This window comes from Pelmatolapia mariae, linkage group LG8, assembly GCF_036321145.2.
Source record: "Pelmatolapia mariae isolate MD_Pm_ZW linkage group LG8, Pm_UMD_F_2, whole genome shotgun sequence".
Taxonomy (NCBI): Eukaryota; Metazoa; Chordata; class Actinopteri; order Cichliformes; family Cichlidae; genus Pelmatolapia; species Pelmatolapia mariae.
In genome coordinates this window covers 701,492-721,206 of record NC_086234.1, presented here as the reverse complement: position 1 = coordinate 721,206, position 19,715 = coordinate 701,492, and the positions used below count along the sequence as shown (strand labels likewise).

The 19,715-nt window shown below is 48.7% G+C and overlaps 2 protein-coding genes across 6 annotated transcripts; one reads left to right on the top strand and one right to left on the bottom strand.

The window, feature by feature from the left end:
• Nucleotides 1–536: 536 nt before the first annotated feature.
• Nucleotides 537–10,077, top strand: stambpl1 (STAM binding protein-like 1). 4 transcript variants are annotated; one of them, XM_063482383.1, is made up of 12 exons: nt 537–733; nt 2,148–2,279; nt 3,288–3,505; nt 3,583–3,661; nt 5,380–5,475; nt 5,707–5,916; nt 7,271–7,421; nt 7,545–7,669; nt 7,755–7,892; nt 8,323–8,435; nt 8,525–8,624; nt 8,726–10,077. In XM_063482383.1, the coding sequence occupies exons 2-12, from the start codon at nt 2,250–2,252 to the stop codon at nt 8,783–8,785; spliced, it is 1,320 nt and encodes a 439-aa protein (XP_063338453.1). In that variant the 5' UTR covers nt 537–733; nt 2,148–2,249; the 3' UTR covers nt 8,786–10,077. The 4 variants fall into 4 exon arrangements, with proteins under 4 accessions (XP_063338453.1, XP_063338454.1, XP_063338451.1 ...); XM_063482384.1 differs by having other exon boundaries at nt 537–830; nt 8,530–8,624; XM_063482381.1 differs by having other exon boundaries at nt 537–830.
• A 2,144-nt stretch (nt 10,078–12,221) lies between these two features.
• acta2 (actin alpha 2, smooth muscle) lies at nt 12,222–18,986 on the bottom strand. Of its 2 annotated transcripts, none has more exons than XM_063482379.1 (9): nt 18,881–18,986; nt 16,558–16,737; nt 15,532–15,660; nt 15,325–15,435; nt 14,266–14,350; nt 13,773–13,934; nt 13,498–13,689; nt 13,026–13,207; nt 12,222–12,949 (listed from the first exon to the last, which is right to left on the bottom strand). In XM_063482379.1, exons 2-9 carry the CDS (start codon nt 16,684–16,686, stop codon nt 12,806–12,808), a joined length of 1,134 nt encoding a protein of 377 aa, XP_063338449.1. In that variant the 5' UTR covers nt 16,687–16,737; nt 18,881–18,986; the 3' UTR covers nt 12,222–12,805. The 2 variants fall into 2 exon arrangements, with proteins under 2 accessions (XP_063338449.1, XP_063338450.1); XM_063482380.1 differs by having other exon boundaries at nt 16,558–16,700; nt 18,881–18,978.
• Between the last annotated feature and the right edge of the window lie 729 nt (nt 18,987–19,715).

The following is a 19,715-nucleotide window of genomic DNA, read 5'->3' as shown; positions in this document are numbered from 1 at the left end:
CCCCGGATGTTCTGTGACGGAGGTCTGTCACAAACAATCTGTTCGCATCATTGATTACTGATGACATCATTTGATTATATTTGCCGGTGTTCTGGGAATCCATCCTACCTGGCAAACCATCCTACCCGTTGTTTCTGCGCATGCGCACAACACGAAATTCAGTGGCAAACCATCCTACCTTTGTGAATGTTACCTACAAGCATACTTTAACGGGTAAAATGAAGTGGCAAACCATCCTGGCTGTATGAATATGAGCTACAAGCATACTCTGATGGGCAAAGTTAGGTGGCAAACCGTCATACCTACTTAAATTGGTGCTGGAATTACTCTGTGACAGCAGAAATGTGCATAAATTACTTACGGTAGGACGTTTTGCCAAAGTAGGATGGTTTGTCAGAACACCTGGTCTCTGTCTGAGTGAGACCTCCCGCTGTTCTCCTGCTCTCTGTGAGGGCTTTCTGCGCATGTGCACAGAGGTCACACCCGCCGCGGTGACACCGTAAAGTGCGAGTGAGTCATCTCGATCTCAGAGACGATCTCTGCGGCCACCATCTCCGCGGGTAGTCGGTGTAGAGCGGCGGCATCCTCCGCTTTCAGCCGTTTTTCACATCTGTCCCGCAGCTGGACCGGACCGGTCCGCACCGCCCTGGATCCGGTTCATCCTCCGCCGCCGGGCTCCATGTGTGACCGCGAGATGCAGCCGGACTGCGGGCTGAACGCCGACACCGAGCCGGTAAATCATCCTCCGGGTCCAGTAGTACCGGGTCTGAGCCGGTAAATCAATCATTTTCTTTATCGAGCTGATCAGGACCTGTAGACGTCATCATCAGGTGAGTGTGGGGGCTGAAAGCAGCTGTTTCCAGATGTTTTCATGCTAAAGTTAAAACAGGGCTGTTTATTGGTTCCCCAGCAGCTCATTTTTAAACCAATCACTAATCAGTGAATCTGCTGATCAGCCTTTGGTTTATCGATAAATCCTGTAATGACATGTTGAAGCCTTCAAACTTTAGTTTGAAAGTCTGTGACGTAGCAGATAAAGATTGCCAACTTTTATTTTGAAAATAGAGACTCAATGAACCCAAAACAAAGAAATAAAAGTTTAATTTTTAATTTCAGTCACTGAGCTTTTTTTAAAAACGAGCTTTTATTTTGAAAAATAGATCAATTAATTGACCTGCTAATTGAGGTGTGTCCAGTTGTGACATCACAGCAGCCTGAAAGCAAACCTGTGTTTAGGTTTACATCTAGATTTAAGGCGCTCACAGACATGTCCACCTTAAATCACGTTTCAGGGGACTTCATACAGGTGTTCACCTTTAAACACCTGCATGGCATCATCATCATCGTCGTCGTCGCTGTCAGGTTACCTCAGGTCGTCTGCAGGTGTCGATGTGTCGCGCTGACTCGTCAGCATCTGAACGATCTGAACGTGGCCGAGCCGGTTCGACTCGTCACACCTGCGTTACAAGCACTGAGCTCTGATTGGCTCACGGAAACGACGCCGACAGGTCTGATGTGTATCAGCTGATGTGAGCGGAGTCAGGAGCAGTTCAGTTTGATCCTCAGACACAGGGACGAGTTTACCTGGCCCAGGTTGAGGTGAGTCCCTCGTAACCTGCCCACGAGGATCCCCTGGATCAGGGCCTCCTCTCCTCCAGGTGTTCACCTGCTGCAGGTGAGCCTCCAGAACTGATCCAGGACCGCGTCAGACCAATGTGGAGGACTTTGAGCTTCTGCATGAGCGTAATGGTAGGATGGACAGTTGGTGGGGGTGGAGTCTCACCTGTGGATGGTTATAAATGAAAATCGGGGCGAGTTTGTTCTTTCGAAGCACTTCCAGCCAGGTGCAGCTGTTGCCACGGTGACGGTGGCATGATCAGAGCTGTTTGTTTGGACACAGAAGCTCGTGAGGAGTGGGAGCTCGCCTTGTCTTCATCGGTTTAAGAGCGGCTGACTCATGGTTAGTCGCTGGTTGCCATGGTAACTGTGGACCAAGCTGAAGGACAGGCAGGCATGATGATGATGATGATGATGATGATGATGATGATGATGAGGGGCTGATGGGAAATAAAACAGCTTTAAAGGAACATTCCACCCATATGTGCCGTTTCAAAGCTGCTCATCTTGTTTTTCTGTCTCCCCCGCAGTGAAGCATCATGGGAGGTGGCAGATGGACGAGCCGGCCGTGGGCCGACCAGTGACACGCACACGCTGAGACACACGCACACACACACACACACACACACACAATGGAACAAGGCTTCAGCTTAAACACGTTGGTAAGTACTGAGTGTGTGTGTGTGCGTGTGTGTGTGTGCTTTACTGATGCTGTGGGGACCCACACGTGTTCTTGTTACTCACAATGTGGGGACAGAAAAACACGCATCATAACAGCTTTACAACACAACAGTGACACGACTGCCAGCACGCGCTGAGGTCTACAACGACTGCATCATTTTACCTGGATGCTGAAAATCACGTCTCTTAGTTTATTTTTGTCATTTAATTATTTAACTAAAAATGAAATAAAATGAAACGAGTGTGATTAAAAAAGCGAAATAAAATAAAATAAGTTGTAATAAAATTAAATTACAAATAAAATCAGACATTACAGAAAGTTCTAATAAAGGCAGGCTAGGGTTAAACAATGATTACATCATTAAATTCAAATGGTATCAAATAAATATCCTGATGAATCAGATTAGAATAAAATTAGAAGTAAAAGACAAAATGCTTCCTGATCAGTAAGAACAAAGTTTTATATAAAACATCAGATCAAAGGTGAGACAGAGTGGGGTTGTTTCTGTGTCTGCTCGGTGCACAGAGGTCTTCTTATCCTCGGCGCTCCGACCGGCGCCGTCATGTTAATGAGCTGAGCAACAAACGTTGCATTCAGGCTCCCAGCGGGGACGGGAAATCTCAGTTTCCTGCCTGAAAAACGCTTCAGCTCAGCTGTGACGCCATTCACAGGCGAGTTTTTAATGTTGGCTCCTTTAATGAGTTTTGTGTCCTTAAACTCGTCACCTGCCATTAAACAGAACACACTTTTAAAATCTTTCACTGAGATATTTTACTTAGTGTTCGAGCTGTAGAGAAAGCCTCCTCAAACCCGGGTCTCTGAGGGACACGGGTCTCTGAGGGACACGGGTCTCTGAGGGACACGGGTCTCTGAAGGGTCGTTTTGAGCATCGATGACAGTTCCAAACTGAAATCATTGGTGCTCATGTTGATGTTTTTAGAGGCTGCTGCCATCTTTGCTCTTCTCTGACAAACACTTTCTTCCACAGAAGAAGCTGGCAGCAGAGCCCGACTACACAGACGTGTCGCTGACGGCAGCGGAGCGCGTCCGAGCGCTGGGGAAGATGGGATGCTGCGTGGAGATCAACGAGGACATCGCGCCCAGACGCTACTTCCGCTCGGGTGTGGAGATGGAGCGCATGGCGGCGGTTTACCTGGAGGAGGGCAGCCTGGAGAACGCCTACGTCCTCTACACCAAGTTTATCACGTGAGGCTCAGTGGCGTCGGGGGCGGGGCTGCTCGGTGTTTCGCACAGCATGCGATGTGACGGCCGCTGTCTTTCAGTCTATTTGTAGAGAAGCTGCCCGCCCACAGAGACTACCAGCAGTGCACCGCCATCCCTGAGAAACACTTCATCATGAAGGTAACAATCGTTATGAACTTCCTGTTTTATTTTGAAGATGCTCACCTGCCTGCTCTTGAGCCACTTCTACTTCCTGTCTTTGTTTTTTTTCCCACCAGCTGCAGACAATCACCCAATCAGCCTGTGTGTTATCACTCCCAGCTTCCTGTTGCTCAGGTTGTTGCTCGCTGTGCTGCAGCTTTCCCCTCACCTCCTCCTGTAAGTGGTTTAGGTCGCTCCAGCTAGCAGGAGCTAACAGGAACTAGCTCCAGCTAGCTCCTGTTAGCTCCTGTGAGCTTCCTTTGGCCCCTGATGGCTCCAGGTAGCTCCAGCTAAATCCAGCTAGCTCCTGCTGCCATGCTGGTTTAAAATCTGGCTTGATGGTTGTAACTCATCATTTGAGATGTGGTGGTTTGTCCTCAGACGTCGATAGAGTTTCTCCAGGCTGCTTGTCGTTAGCAGTTTGTGGACAACACAGTGGCAGTTAGCTTCTGTTAGCGCTATGATGCTCGTGTTTCTCAGAGAAGCCTTCAGTCTGTCGCTCTTGTCTGAGTTGTTTTCCACGCTAGCAAATCTCCAGATCTATGGGCCTGTTTCTTGTTGGTACTTAACAACCTTTGGTGCATCGATTCTGCCCATGAAGAGGCTTCAGCTGAGGCTTCAGGCCGGACTAACCATGGACTGTTTTTATTTTTTTAATCTTGGGATGTGGTGGAGTTTAAAAAAGTCAGGCTCAGAGTTGAACCAGGATTAAACGCTGTGCGCTGCTGACACAGATCTGGCTCATACATCGAGTCTGTGGTTTGTTAGCAGGATGGTGGAGATGTCACTCCACATGTTTAATACATGAACAAGTTTCCGTCAGACGGATCCGGATCTCCTGCTCGATTTGTACTCGGGGATGTTTTGACTGAGATCCTGTTGGCTGAAGCTGGTGGGCGGGGCGTTAGTGTTCAGGTGAGAGTGTCTGGCAGGTTGGAGGTTTGAAAGCTGAAACAGATAATTGTTCGTTAATCAGCTGGCTTAAAAGTGCCGTGTTGGTCGCTGCGAGCAGGCTCGCCGCCGTCGTGTAGAAACATCTGTCCTGATGCTGAGCTCACGCTTTCACGGCTGCGTCAGAAAAGTCACGACCATTTTTATCGTAGTAGAAACACGAAAGTTTTCATCCCTGGAAGATTCTAGAAAACTGATCGAGCAGCAGAAACATCTGGAACTCGTGCAGTTGCCACAGCTGGAGCTTAAAGAGCAGAAACATAACAGCTGGATTTCACCGAACTTTAAAAGTTGCATTTTTGAGCGCGTGTGTCAGCGTTTCCTCGGTTTATTCTTAAATGTGATGTTTCTAAGTAGGCGACACGATGGGACTGAGTGCAGGTGGAGCACAGGCTGACGTAGTTAAACCCGTTCATCGGTGTAAAGTTGGCTCAGCTGGTGGAAGACGTTTTTATAAGTGGGGGACATCGCTGGAAACGTGTCCAGTCCTTAAACCAGACTTCAGATCGTTGTCTTGTTGTTGTGGCTGTGCAGGACTGCCTCCATCTGGCCCCTCCCCCTCCATCACACCAGCCCTACATCATGAATCCTCCTTCAGGTGGACCCAGAGTGACCTCTGTAAAGTCACACTCGTACATTTATGCTGTTTTTGGTGCTCCGGCTGCTGTTCCTCAGGTGTTCCTGCTGCAGAACCACACCTGGTTCTGGTCCTGGTGTCTTTGCTGTGACCTGTTCTGTCTGTGCAGAAACTTCAGGAGGTGGCGTTTCCCCGTAAAGACGAGCTGAAGAAGCGCCTGGAGGAGAAATACAGCAGGGAACACAGCGAATACCTCAGAGCCCAGGTGAGTGAGTTTTCACAGTCTTGATTATTGATCAGAGGAGCGCTCGGTATGGGAACGATCCAGGGGAATGGCCTCTGCGCGGTGAGTCCGTCCCACCTGTCTTTCAGGTGAAGGTTAGCCTGTGACACGCCTGTCAGGTGACCTCCTACAGTGATGTTCAGACTAGTAGTCGTTTATTTTAGGTCAACTTGCCGCAGCCACCTGTACGAGCTCATCGTTCTGTTTCCTCAGAGCCAGGCGGCGGTCGTGGTGCACGGGTGTGGCCAGCAGCTGTCCCTATTGGACGAGGACAGGAGAAGGTTCCTGCTGCTGGAGGAGGAGAGGCAGCGCGTCGCCGCTCTGCGACGCATGCAGATTGAATCGGAACAGTTTCGCTACTTCGAGGACCAGCTGAGACGCCAGGAGCTGGCCAATAAGAGAGGAGTGGAGGCGGAGCAAAAGGTAGCTTGTTCTTCATAGTACAGGTTTACGGAATTTCTCGCTGGCTTAGTCTTCCCGACCCGGAAGCTGCGTCGATGTTTTGTTTCATACTGCAGTGCCTTTGGCAGCAGGACAACGTTCATGTACGGACCTGCCTCGTCCACAGGGAGCAACACTAGCTAACATTAGCCAACATTAGTTTACAAAGAGAGTCCAGTAAATGACCGGCTCAACACAAACTAACACTCGTGTTTCATTTTGACGTTAGAGAACTAGCTAAAGCTAACCAGCTAGCTGGTGTTAGCAGGGAAGCTAAGGTCGACCAGCTTTTCAAGATTAAACTCTAACCTGACCCTGAGCTAACGTTAGCCTGTCTACTAACAGATTAGCTTGTGAAGTAGGGCTGCCACGATTAGTCGACTAGTCACGATTACTATCAAAATCGTCGACGACTGATTTAATAGTCGACGCGTCGTTTGAAGCTTTGTAAGATCACAAAAGACGCAGGAATAAGTAGTAGGATTTAAGAGTGTAATAACGGACTGAAACAGAAGATGGCAGCACTGCATGTACAAGGATGCCAGCTGCCGTTAAACCCCGAAGAAGAAGAAGCTGCGTCCCAGAATTCATAGCGCAGCCCAGCTCAGTTTCCAACAATGGCGGCAGCTAGTTAGTTTTAATATTACTCTTATTATTCTTTCTGGGTCACAAAATAAACGTTTAACATATTTTCAGGCGAGAATGTAGCTGTGTAAACCTCAAATATCTGCTCAGTTTATCAAGACACCACATATTTTCAAAAGCACTCCGACGTTTTCGGAGACGTCTGTTACCCACTAGCTCGATAGCTAGCCGGGGGAAAGGCTCACTAGAGCCCGTGAGAACACCGGACTCCCAGCAAATCGTTTTCAAACCCACCGCTGTCTTTCGCTACTCAGGTTAAACATACATAAGTCACTTAGATAACTTAAAAATGTTATTGTTTGGCTTTTTTTTAGTATTTTATTTGTTCCTGAGTAAGTCGGTTTGCCTGAGATTAAAGTTATAGTTTTTACACAGCTGAATAAACATCAAGCAGACAGCTGATTATCAGAAGTGTGAGATGCTCGAGAATATACTCCTTTAAACACTTAAAGCTGTAAGCTAATGATAGTTATATAAGAGCAGATGCATGCTGGTGCAATAAGCTGTACGTTTTACGTCCAGTGGATGATGATCTGATTAGTCGAGTAATCTCAAAAATAATCGGTGACTAGTCGACTATCAAAATAATCGTTTGTGGCAGCCCTATTGTGAAGTACTGGCGTACTGTAATACTGGCCCAGCCTACTGAGTACTGCGTAGTTTGACTGTGTCTTTCGTGTTTGTGTTGCAGGTTCAGACCAAAGTGCCTGAGGTGACAGACGGCTCCCGTCTGTCCCAGCAGCCAATCAAAAACAGCATACGATCCCAGGGGGCAGACCCTAACAGAAACAGACCGCCTGCCCCTGTGAGCCAACCCGCCGCCACGCTGGCTGGAGTACAGAGTCAGTACACACTCACTCCATATACCTGCGTGTACTGCGTACATGTTGTATGTGGTGCAAAAGGTTCAATCTGACCTCCACACAGACGTTACGCCCTCTTAAACCAGGTGTGTTTGTGTACAGGTGAGAGGGTGGAGGGCCTGAGGCGAGTCCTGATTCCCAAAGGGCTGACTCAGAGTTTCCTCTCGCTGGCCCGGTCGAACACTGCCAGAGGAATCGAGACCTGCGGCGTCCTCTGCGGACAGCTGGTGAGCGAAACACACGTCCTGTCACGCCCTCACCCATTTTCAGTCATATACCACCAGCTAAGCCCCGCCTCTCTCTCATTCTCAGACGCACAACGAGTTCACGCTGACTCACGTCGTAGTCCCCAAACAGACCGCCGGCCCGGATTTCTGCGACATGGAGAACGTGGAGGAGCTGTTCAGCTTCCAGGATGAGCATCACCTGCTGACGCTGGGCTGGATCCACGTAAGCATGGACGCTGGGGGGAGGGGCTTGGAGGAGGTCCTGGAGCTCCATGATTGGCTCTTGTAGAGATGCAGTTAACCTTCTTCGTAGCAACAGCAGTTTGTGAGACCAGAAACAGTGCGACACTAAAATAAACTCTAAGGTTACCTGTCAGATTAATGTCCTCACAAACGCTTCACTCTGGGCCTCTTTTGGTGAGTGGTTTGGTATCAAGTCCCCACAAGTGCTGTAAACGAGCACATGCTCCTGAGAAAACCAGTGTTTCTCCTTCATTTACATGATCAAATATCACCATGGAAACGGTGGCTGCGGTCGAGCAACAGATGAGCAGAGCGAGGGAGAGGTCTCACTCTGCACTCTCTCACTCTCCTCGCGTCACTTCAGTCAGGGTTGTAGTTCAGTGTGTGTGACCTCTGACCTCTGTGTTCAGACTCATCCCACTCAGACGGCCTTCCTGTCCAGCGTCGACCTCCACACTCACTGCTCATATCAGCTGATGCTGCCGGAAGCCGTCGCTATCGTCTGCGCGCCAAAACACAACGAGTAAGTCTGTCACTGGAGCACGCATGTATGCCGATTTTCCCACGAGGCCTTTCAGCCTGCTAACGTCGCTCCGCCTGTCTCCCCCCCAGCACAGGTGTGTTCAGGCTGACCGACCTGGGGATGTCCGAAGTTTCTGCCTGCAAGCTGAAAGGTTTCCATCCTCACTCCAAGGAGCCGCCGCTCTTCACGGTGAGACCCTCGCCGAGGTCAACCTCATCGTCAGGATACCGCGTCCTGTGTTCAGCCCCGACTCTGAATCACCTGTAACCCGTCCTCTTTTGTCCCCTCAGGTGTGCAGACACGTCGTGTTCAGGGACTTGCGGCTTAACCTGCTGGACTTCAGGGTTTAGACAGGAAGCACTGGCAGGCTTTTATTCTGAAGAGGAAACTGTGAACGCACCGCCGGTGTATGCTGACACGTTGTGATGTCGGATTTACAGGAAACTTTTAACACTTTTAATTTTTGGTGTTTTTTTGTTGTTGTTTGTTTTGTTTTTTTGCTGCTGAGCCACTGCAGATGGCGAGGGCGAGGGGGGGAGATCTCAGGCCAGTGAGCTGCTCTGATTGGGCAGTTAATAAAAAGCTTACTGAGACCTAACCTCAGCTGAAGCTGATGTCACAGCAGCGCTGTGAAAATGGCGTCTGCAGAGACCCAGATTGTGCCAAGTTACGGCGTGGGCCAAGCTCCCGTCGAGGCGACTGCCAGCGAGCCGTTTGAGACGCAGTTTGATGTTTTAAATGAAAGATGGACTGGGAGCAGACGCGAGCGAGTGCCTCGCCTGGAAAACATGTGAACGTTGAAGCGTTGGCGCTCTCAAGGACGAAGCCTCTCCACGCTTCACTCAGACTAAAAATGATCTTTAACCGCCACAGCTTAGTTTCAGTGCTGAAATCCTGCTGCCATCTCTGACCCTGAACGCCTCGCGCGTCCACCTCTGAGCTTAAAGGCAGGAAATCATGATGTGGATTTCAGAATAAAACCTGAAGCTGCGCTGTCACCTGTGCAGTATTTGCCCCGAGTCCTGCCTGTCAGGCCGCACCCGTCCTGCGGGGCCGCTGATTGCAGCGCTAAGGCGCCCCCGGTAGTCAGCTGATATCCACCAAGCTTGGCTGTGACCTTACTTCCTGTTAGGCAGCTTCCCTGACACTCTGATTGGCTGTGGCGGTTCAGTGTTGTGAGGTTTGGTCTCAGATCGGAGGTGAAAGTCGTTCTTTGAGCTCTTCGCTGCTGCAGATGTGAAACTGTGAGGAGACTCTTACCACTCTGTCATTTTAGGCGAGACCGTTCACGCCATAAGCTACTCTGACCTTTGACCTCGAGTGGGGTGCCATGTAAGGGGTGGCAGACAGCAGGGGGCGCTGCAGGCTCAGGTGAAGGCCGTGTGCATCGTGTAAAGCTGGCTGGCGTGGCGCTCACAGCGGGCCCTTTTAAACTTCTTGCAGATGAAATTATTTTCTGATGTTTCTCTCGTGGTGCGTTCAAAGCGCCCCACAGCTGGAGGACTTCTCAGTGTGTGCACCAGCAGATGTTTTCTTGTTGAGCTGTTGTGTGACTGTTTTTTGCTGATGACGTTTTGACAAACTGTGACCTGACTGCTGTTTTTAACTTTTTGGTAATAAAACACCCTCTGCTGCTCCAGCACCCGTATGCGTCTGGTTTTTCATTAAAAGTGTCTGAAACCGATCGCTCCACCCACCCACTCTGATCGCTCCACCCACCCACTCAAACCCACAGACTGCTCAGATCTTTAACTTCTCACACAAACTTGCTTTCAGAGGAAAAAGAAAGACGCAGTACCATCTGCAGGCTGACGCTTCACTTTATGTTTGGAGGATTTCTGCACTCAAACTGCAGCTCTGTGGGACGGAAACTAAACGGTGGTAATAGTTGGAGCCCTCCTGCTACGAAGTATTTGAGCATTTGGTGTGTGACTGAGCGGTGTGATGGCAGCAACCTGACACTAATACTCAAAGACACAAGAGCCCACAATGAATTTCAGGCGTGACAAGGAGATCCTCCAATCTGAAGACACGGGGAAAGGAAGTGGAGAGGATGTCTGTGAACAGCGTTGGTTACCTCGGCTGCACTTGTTTAAAAACGCTGTTCTTATCGCTGCAGCAGCGAGTACAAACTCATCTCCCGCTGCAGGAGATCAAAAGTGGGACTGGTGGAAGTCCTGCAGACAGAGATGAGTTTGTATGAGAGCGCCGTGTTAGGATCATCATCAATTGGTGATTCTGTTCTCAGACTGATTCTTATATAGCGCTTTTCTACTCTCCCAGAGTACTCAAAGCGCTCTATACAACATGCCTCATTCACACCCACTCATATACACAAGTGCAAACTGATGAACGCATCGGAGGGCAATTTGGGGTTAGTATCTTGCCCAAGGATACTTGGCATGCAGACTAGGGAAGCCAAGGATCGAACCACCAACCTTCCAATCAGTAGCTGATCTGCTCTACCACCTGAGCCACAGCCACCCCGACATGTGAAGCTAGAGACACCAGCAACCATAGTCTTCCAGGGGCCAGAGCAGGCGACATTGAGGGAAATTTAAAACTGCTGGCTAAGGGTAAACGTAAATACAGTAAGATCATAATTCACGTCGGCAGTAATGACACCCGGTTACGCCAATCGGAGGTCACTAAAATCAATATTGAATCGGTGTGTAACTTTGCCAAAACAATGTGGGACTCTGTAGTTTTCTCTGGTCCCCTCCCCAATCAGACCAGGAGTGACATGTTTAGCCACATGTTCTCCTTAAATTGCTGGCTGTCTGAGTGGTGTCCCAGAAACGATGTGGGCTTCATAGATAATTGGCAAACCTTCTGGAGGAAACCTGGTCTTGTTAGGAGAGACGGCATCCATCCCACTTTGGATGGAGCAGCTCTCATTTCTAGAAATATGGACCAATTTATTAAACCCCCCAAAATATGACTATCCAGAGTTGGGACCAGGAAGCAGAGTTGCAGTCTTACACGCCTCTCTGCAGCTTCTCTCCTCCTGCTACCCCCCCAAAAACCCATCTCCATAGAGACTGTGTCAGCTCCCAAAAAGACAAAAAACAAACTAAAAACCAGCAACAAACAACTTAAACATAAAAAATCACAAAGAAAGAACAATACAGAATCCACATCTGAACCAAAGAGTAAAACAGTGAAATGTGGATTATTAAATATTAGGTCTCTCTCTTTCAAGTCTCTGGCAGCAATTTACCGCACCTGCCTATCAATCAACCAAAGACCCAGACAGACTTTTAATTAATGAGATGTCTGTGGAGCTGAATGAGGTCTCGTCTCTTCAGTGGGTCTCAGGCTCCGCCCACCCTGGTTGCACTCTAGGATGAACACCTGTCTCGGGTGAGTCTGCAGGAAGGGGTTATGTAGTCTGCTGGTTGTTAATGTTTACACTAATAAAGCTTTTTTGTTCATGCCTGTCGCGTCCGGAACTGTAGCGATCACAATTTTTGTCTGAAGGCCGATAAAAATGCCCAACAGATTTTATTTTCCCAAACGGATCATTATGGCTTTGCCACACTGGTCCACTTGATTTATCTTTATTATTTAATAAAGCTATATTGAAATGTTTAAGTCTTTACTGTCAGCAGCTGCAGTTCCAGCACGGACCACCAGGTGGCAGTACATCCCCAGGACTTGTTCCCACTGCTGAGTTCAGTAATGTTCACTTATTTTCAGTTTTACTGTTTATCTGCTTCACTCTTAATCAGCTTTGGTTGCTATGACAACAAAGTTCAGCTCAGGTGAAATAAAAGAGCGACGGCGTTCAGGTATGAGAGCGCTTTATTGTCTTCCTGGGTTCATTCAACCGTCACTTCCACGTTCACATCACCACCTTGTCAAATGTTACTAATACAGATAGCACCACGAGGTCACACCTACCCACAGGTCAACAGCAGTGACATCATCATACACCGTGTGACATCATCAGAGCGCCGCGTGAATGTGATCGATAGAAGACGACACCAGCGGGCAACATTCAAGCTTTATTCATCAAAAATAAAAACGCACTTTCTGACAGGAAACAGCACCAACATGGAGCTCAGAGGGGGCGGGGCCACAGGTGGAATGTGGGGTGGTGGGGTTGCAGAGGGCAAGCGGCACATTCACAGTTTGAAGGTGAGCAGAGAGGGAGGATGTTTGACTTTCTGGAAGTCCTTCAAAAACAAACATGACATCACTTTCTGTCCTCTGAACTTAACGCTGTTGAGCGCTCTCTGACTTCCTGTCGTCCCTGCGGGCCTGATTTTGGTGGCTGATCTGGGGTCTGTTAGCGGGTGCTCAGTGCAGGCTAAAATAACGTTGTGCTAAAGGCGAGGGGGCGGGGCTTGAAGGCCCGGGCGCAGCCTTTAGAAGCACTTGCGGTGGACAATGGAGGGTCCGGCCTCGTCGTACTCCTGCTTGCTGATCCACATCTGCTGGAAGGTGGAGAGCGAGGCCAGGATGGAACCGCCGATCCACACCGAGTACTTCCTCTCCGGGGGAGCGATGATCTGAGAGAGAGGGGTCAAAAGTTAACTCATTTTCTGCTGAATGTGAGTGAGCCTCAGTGAGGTCGTCAAGCCTCACCTTGATCTTCATGGTGCTGGGGGCCAGAGCGGTGATCTCCTTCTGCATGCGGTCTGCGATTCCCGGGTACATGGTGGTTCCCCCAGAGAGCACGTTGTTGGCGTACAGGTCTTTACGGATGTCGATGTCACACTTCATGATGCTGTTGTAGGTGGTCTCGTGGATACCGGCCGACTCCATACCTGCAGGAGGACCGAGGACCAGATGCTGGGTTAGAGAGGTTCAATCAGCCATCAGTGTTACAAAAGACCCGTTGACGGAGCGATCAGTCGAATCTGAGCTTTTCTTAATCGTCAGCATTGGAGAATCTGCTGATTGTCTTTGTTTTTTGGGTCTGAAGATGTTTGGACACATCAGATCAAGTATTCAGGAGAGCAAACTCAACAGATTAATAAAACAAAAAAAGCGTTTTATTAAGTAGCAGAGTTCTACTCTAACCAGGTACAGGGACAGACAGGCAGGAGGGACCGACCGATGAAGGAGGGCTGGAATAGCGTCTCAGGGCAGCGGAACCTCTCATTGCCAATGGTGATGACCTGCCCGTCGGGAAGCTCGTAGCTCTTCTCCAGCGAGGACGAGGTGGCGGCTGTCCCCATCTCGTTCTCAAAGTCCAGAGCCACATAGCACAGCTTTTCCTTGATGTCCCGCACGATCTCTCTCTCCGCTGCAGGCACACAGACAGACAGACTGGGTCAGAAACATCATCACAGGTGGCTCTGACATTACCTGGAAGTGGGCGTGACCTACCGGTGGTGACAAAGCTGTAGCCTCGCTCGGTCAGGATCTTCATGAGGTAGTCGGTGAGGTCGCGGCCCGCCAGGTCCAACCTCATGATGGCATGAGGTAGGGCGTAGCCCTCGTAGATCGGCACATTGTGGGTGACGCCATCACCTGAGTCCAGGACGATACCTTGAGGGTAGAGAAACAGGACAACTTTGATTAATAACCTTTAACCTTAACCTTAAACCCACAGTTTTCAATCCATCACCGTGACAACAAATATAATTAGAAATAGTGCAGCCATTCTCGCTGCTATGTAGATTCAGATCAGACTGAGGTTATTGTACTTGTCCCAGAAAATCTTAGAAATATGGTATCTAACCAGATTCTTACTCTGGATGGCATTACCTTGGCCTCCAGTAACACTGTGAGGAACCGTGGAGGTGTTTTTGACCAGGAGTAAAGCACCAAATATAAGATGAGATTGTGATTAAGGAGAAAGTAGGAGGTGTGGTCCAACCTGTGGTACGTCCTGAGGCGTACAGTGATAGGACGGCCTGGATGGCCACATACATGGCAGGAACGTTGAAGGTCTCGAACATGATCTGGAAACAAAAAAATCGTGGAAATATTTAGTCTTAACCATCAATCTGTGTTCCTCCAGGAACAGACAGAAGAATCCAAAACCTGCAGTTCCTTTAGCATCCAGCAGAGGCAGCAGTGCGTCAGCCCCCACAGACTACCATGTTGAAACTTTACCACAAAAATAAACATTTTTAAAGCCTGATGCACAAACTGTTTGGTCTCTGTAGATAATTTGCCCTTCTTAACATCTGTTTTTAGAACTCACCTGTTTAAATCATATTAAGTTTGCATTATTAGGGGCGTGGTTACTTTGGCTGACAGGTGGATAGTGACGCAGGTGGCTGTAGCTGCTAGCTGCCTGCTAGGCTTTGCCTCAGCTAATTGGAGTCCATGAACTGGGCCTCTGGACCCAGTGTTGTGCTGGTGGAGCTTTTTGGAGCATTGTAAATGATGTCATGTGACCAGTAACATGGCTGCTGTAAGGTCACTGTACTAACAGATAATCCAAGGAGGCTTAGATCCAGGTTTGCTGAGTGTCTGTTACTGATTAGCAGGTATCTGTGTCTGTGTGATAAATCTGCACAGTGTGTTGATATAGACTGATAGCCAAGAACACTAGCATTAGCTTATAACTTTCAGCATTCCACCCGTTGACCAAATATGCTCACTTCCTGAAGCAAAAGCCCACTACGGCAGTACCCATAACCATAAACTTAAGATTTAAAATCTGACTTTAAAAAAATTAATGGGTGATGTCATGATGTCCATTTTTTATCTACAGTCTGTGGGATACCTGCTTCATCTTGTTGTTTGGTGTACTGTAGTGTACTTTCATACTGCAATACATCATATATATATATATATATATATATATATATATATATATATATATATATATATATATATATATATATATATATATATATTATCAGTACATGTAGAGCACTATAGTATAGTACTGCATTACTGTGGTACATGCAGTAGAGTGTAGTACCTGTGTCATCTTCTCCCTGTTGGCTTTGGGGTTGAGTGGCGCCTCAGTCAGCAGGGTGGGATGTTCCTCTGGAGCCACTCGCAGCTCGTTGTAGAACGAGTGGTGCCAGATCTGACCAATCAGAGAGCAGAGCAGCAGTCACACAGGTGTGTGTGTGTGTGTGTGTGTTTGTGCGCGTGCATGTATGTGTGTGTGTGTGAGACACACCTTCTCCATGTCGTCCCAGTTAGTGATGATGCCGTGTTCGATGGGGTACTTCAGGGTCAGGATTCCTCTCTTGCTCTGAGCCTCGTCACCCACGTAGCTGTCCTTCTGCCCCATGCCCACCATCACTCCCTGCACCACACAGAGCGCGCTCAGTTTACTGTCTGCACACCTGTCTGATACTCACCTGTGCTCACTAACCTCACTGTCCCCTGATTCTTCATATATATATATATATATATATATATATATATATATATATATATATATATATATATATATATATATATGTATATATATATAATATATTACTGTCATAATCCCGACATTTGTATCTGGATGTGTGTGTGTGTGTGTGTCTGTTTCTGTGTGTGTGTGTCTGTTTCTGTGTGTGTGTGTGTGTTTCTGTGCGTGTGTATGTGTGTGTCCCTGTGTGTGCGTGTGTGTGTGCTTGTTTCTGTGCGTGTGTATGCATGTGTCCCTGTGTGTGTGTGTGTGTTTCTGTGCGTGTGTATGCGTGTGTCCCTGTGTGTGTGTGCTTGTTTCTGTGCGTGTGTATGCATGTGTCCCTGTGTGTGTGTGTGTGTTTCTGTGCGTGTGTATGTGTGTGTCCCTGTGTGTGTATGCGTGTGTGTGTGTTTGTTTCTGTGCGTGTGTATGCGTGTGTCCCTGTGTGTGTGTGCTTGTTTCTGTGCGTGTGTATGCGTGTGTCCCTGTGTGTGTGTGCTTGTTTCTGTGTGTGTGTATGCGTGTGTCCCTGTGTGTGTGTGCTTGTTTCTGTGCGTGTGTATGTGTGTGTCCCTGTGTGTGTATGCGTGTGTGTGTGCTTGTTTCTGTGCGTGTGTATGCGTGTGTCCCTGTGTGTGTATGCGTGTGTGTGTGCTTGTTTCTGTGCGTGTGTATGCGTGTGTCCCTGTGTGTGCGTGTGTGTATGCGTGTGTCCCTGTGTGTGTATGCGTGTGTCCCTGTGTGTGTATGTGTGTGTCCCTGTGTGTGTATGCGTGTGTCCCTGTGTGTGTGTGTTTGTACCTGGTGCCGGGGCCGGCCCACGATGGAGGGAAAGACGGCTCTGGGAGCGTCGTCTCCGGCAAATCCGGCTTTGCAGAGACCGGATCCGTTATCGCAGACCAGAGCGGTGCTCTCCTCGTCATCACACATGACTGCAGGGGGCGCTGTAGACGAGCAATGACACTATGACACCGAGTCACACTGCAGGCAGAAGAAGACGCAGGTTCAATTACTTATCATCGGCAGGCGTGTGTGAGCGCTCGCCACTCAAACCATCCACATGTGTCACATCTCAGCATTATTCTGTTTGAGCTCCCGGCGCCGTGGCGGCCTGTGAGGGCCGTGGCGGCCTGTGAGGGCCGTGGCGGCCTGTGAGGGCTCACGGCTCTGACGGAGATCCAACCGCTCGTCGTTTTTGTTCATTTGTGCTTTTGGAGACGGTTTAAAGCTTCAGCAGGAAGTGAGCAAGCAAAGGCAACTTCGACACATCGTGTTGAAGGTCACATCGAGCCGGGCTGAAGGTCCCTGCAGTGCCGCGCTCCACCACAAGATGGCGCAGTGAGCCGACATGACCTTCAGCAGGTAAGAAGACGCTCCTGTTGAAGCAGTGAGGTTAAAATGGATTGTCCACACAGAGGGAAACCTGCCCGAGGACCTCACATCATCCAGCTGCAGCACCCCCCCAAACATGAGGCACTCTGGGAAAACTTCCTAATTAGGACATGAAGCAGAGTCCTGCCTGTGTTTGGTATGCTCGCTCGCCCTCTCTCCCTCCCTGTGCTCTCTCTGCCTCCCCTCCCCTCCCCATGTGTCCCTCATCGTCTCCTCGCCTCCTCACCTCACATCTGTCCATATTTAGTCATGAATCTGGGAATCGAATATTTCTGATTTTCCCTCCAGCAGAGCTCGTGGGCTCAGTTTGCCTTCAGTCCTGCCTGCCAGCTTCGCTCGTCGTCTGTGGTATAAACTCCGAACTAAACCTGCAGCATCAGCTGATTTCATCTAACTGTCATCCAGATGTTTAATGTAGAGGCGAGCACAGCTGCACACTGCATGAAACACAAACCTTTCAAATTTACCTTTTAAACCATGAAACATTTTTTCTGCAGATTTCAAACTGGCTGTGAGCAGCAGGGGGCGCTGCTGCACCGCCCTGACACAGCGGACATGTTTTACAGCTACAACTACACGTGTGTGTTTCACGTCTTTCCCTTTCTTCAATTTGTAGAAAAAGTTTTAAGGAAAAAAAATCTGCTTTGATTCTTCGATTTCTAGTTTTAGTTCCATCTTTAGCTAAAATCATAAAAACTGTGTTTTCACGTCTCTGTGCTGCCGCAGGTGTGCTGCAAACACACGAGGCCGTGTGTGTTTTAATTCAAACTTTAAACACACGCGGCTGAGAGGCAAAAGTAAAGACGCCACTCGTCCTCACACGAGTTTAATCTCAGGGCTACGGAGGCCTGTTTGTGCCAAAAAACTAAATTCAGAAATGAGATTGAAAACACAGACACACTCCCCATACCTGTGTCCAGGTACAAGTTAATATTTGATTTTCTTTTTGTATTTAGTCAATATTTCAGTTTTTAAATATATATTTTTCAGCCTACATTTGATTTTTTTTTCTTTATGTTCTTCAAATTTCTCTGGGAAGCATGAGAAATGTTTCATGTATTTTTAGTTTCCACAGATTTCACTCTGTGGGGGGAGTCACTGCCCCTTGCTGGCTGGAATGGTCCACAGGTTTCTCTTATTCATTTAAAGCTGATCGGAGATCAGTGGATTGAAGCTTTGCAGAGCTCAATGAAGATTTAATCTGATCAACGTTCAATTAAAAAGTTTCAGTTTGAACCAAACTTCAGTCAGAAAAAGTCCAATTTTACACACACGAGAAACACCGAAGTTTCAACGACCTGAAACATGGAAAAACACGCGAGGAGCAACAGGAGGAGGAGAGAGGAGGTGAAAGGTGCCACTTTCTCACTGTTCACTACAACCACGAGGAGCACAGCAGAGAAGGAGGTGGAGGAGAGGCTTAATGAACGGAGAGGAGGTGAAAAAGGTTCCATAGCTTTTACACAGTATTACATGAGAAAGAGCAGAAAGGAGGGGAGCGAGGAGGTGATGGAGGAGGTGAGCTGCGAGAGGAAACTAGGAGGTGATGGAGGAGGTGAGATCATGGAACTGTAGAGAAAATAAAAGAGGCAAACGAGGCGAAGTAAAGACAGAGAAGGAGCTGCAACATTTTTAAAGTGTCAGAGCAGAGGAGCAAAGAGGAGGAACGGCAGCTTCATCACACTTACACACAGGCAGCCAGGTGAGGAAGAAGAGGTGGTGGAGGTCTTACCGTGGTGGTGCAGGGCCTGCTGGGATGTGGGGGCGGGGGCAGGACAGAAGTGAGAGTATGCAGAGCTGCGACTGAGTTTATCAAGCCTCTACCTCCTCCATCCATCCCTCCATCCCAAACAAGGCTCTGAGCCCCCTCCCGTCTCCTCCCTCCCCCCGCGCCTCCCCCACTCTCCCCTGCTTCAGTCCTTATAGGGCAGGCCTCGAGGGAAGCAGCCAATCACACGGCTGGTGGCGCCTCCGGACTTTCTCCCATCATTCACTGCATTCCTCAGAGAGAGAGGAGCACCGAGGGCTCCTGGAGATCACACAGCCAGTGTAATCAGATTAGACAGCCAGAGTAATTAGATTACACAGCCAGAGTAATCAGATTACACAGCCAGAGTAATCAGATTACTCAGTGAAAGTCCTACTTTCACTGTGATTGGGGTTGAAGTATGAGCAACTCCTCTGGCAGTTACAATGATGAATGAATGAAACGTCTGCATCGCCCTCTGCAGGCTGCTGGCGGTATGCCTCATAAGCCCCGCCCCCTCCACGTTAACAGCTGGGATATAAACCAAAATTAAAATAATAAATAATTTCTGCCTGAAAAGGCTGAAGCATTTTCTTTTTCATGACTTCAGTTTGCATTATTAGGGGCGTGGCCTGTTCGACTGAAGGGTGGATGCTAGGCTACGCAGGTCCACGCACACCTGCAGAGAAGAGGCAGGACCTGTGTTTGAGCGATGGCCGAGCGCAGCGGTCACCTGGATTGTGATGCGCCGGAGCTGATTGGCAGCATGCTGTACTCACAGTGAGCTCTGTTACTGCGAGTCCTGCGTTCAGGTGGGCCT

What these genes read in the sequence shown, in the direction of transcription:
- stambpl1 (XM_063482383.1), top strand. Translation starts at nt 2,250, where the DNA reads ATGGAACAAGGCTTCAGCTTAAACACGTTG. An exon ending in GCTTCAGCTTAAACACGTTG is followed by an intron (nt 2,280 to 3,287) that starts GTAAGTACTGAG and finishes TTTCTTCCACAG; the next exon opens with AAGAAGCTGGCAGCAGAGCC. An exon ending in CTCTACACCAAGTTTATCAC is followed by an intron (nt 3,506 to 3,582) that starts GTGAGGCTCAGT and finishes GCTGTCTTTCAG; the next exon opens with TCTATTTGTAGAGAAGCTGC.
- acta2 (XM_063482379.1), bottom strand. Translation starts at nt 16,686, where the DNA reads ATGTGTGATGACGAGGAGAGCACCGCTCTGGTCTGCGATAACGGATCC. An exon ending in ACTGGGACGACATGGAGAAG is followed by an intron (nt 15,436 to 15,531) that starts GTGTGTCTCACA and finishes CTGATTGGTCAG; the next exon opens with ATCTGGCACCACTCGTTCTA. An exon ending in CTACAGCTTTGTCACCACCG is followed by an intron (nt 13,690 to 13,772) that starts GTAGGTCACGCC and finishes GTGTGCCTGCAG; the next exon opens with CGGAGAGAGAGATCGTGCGG.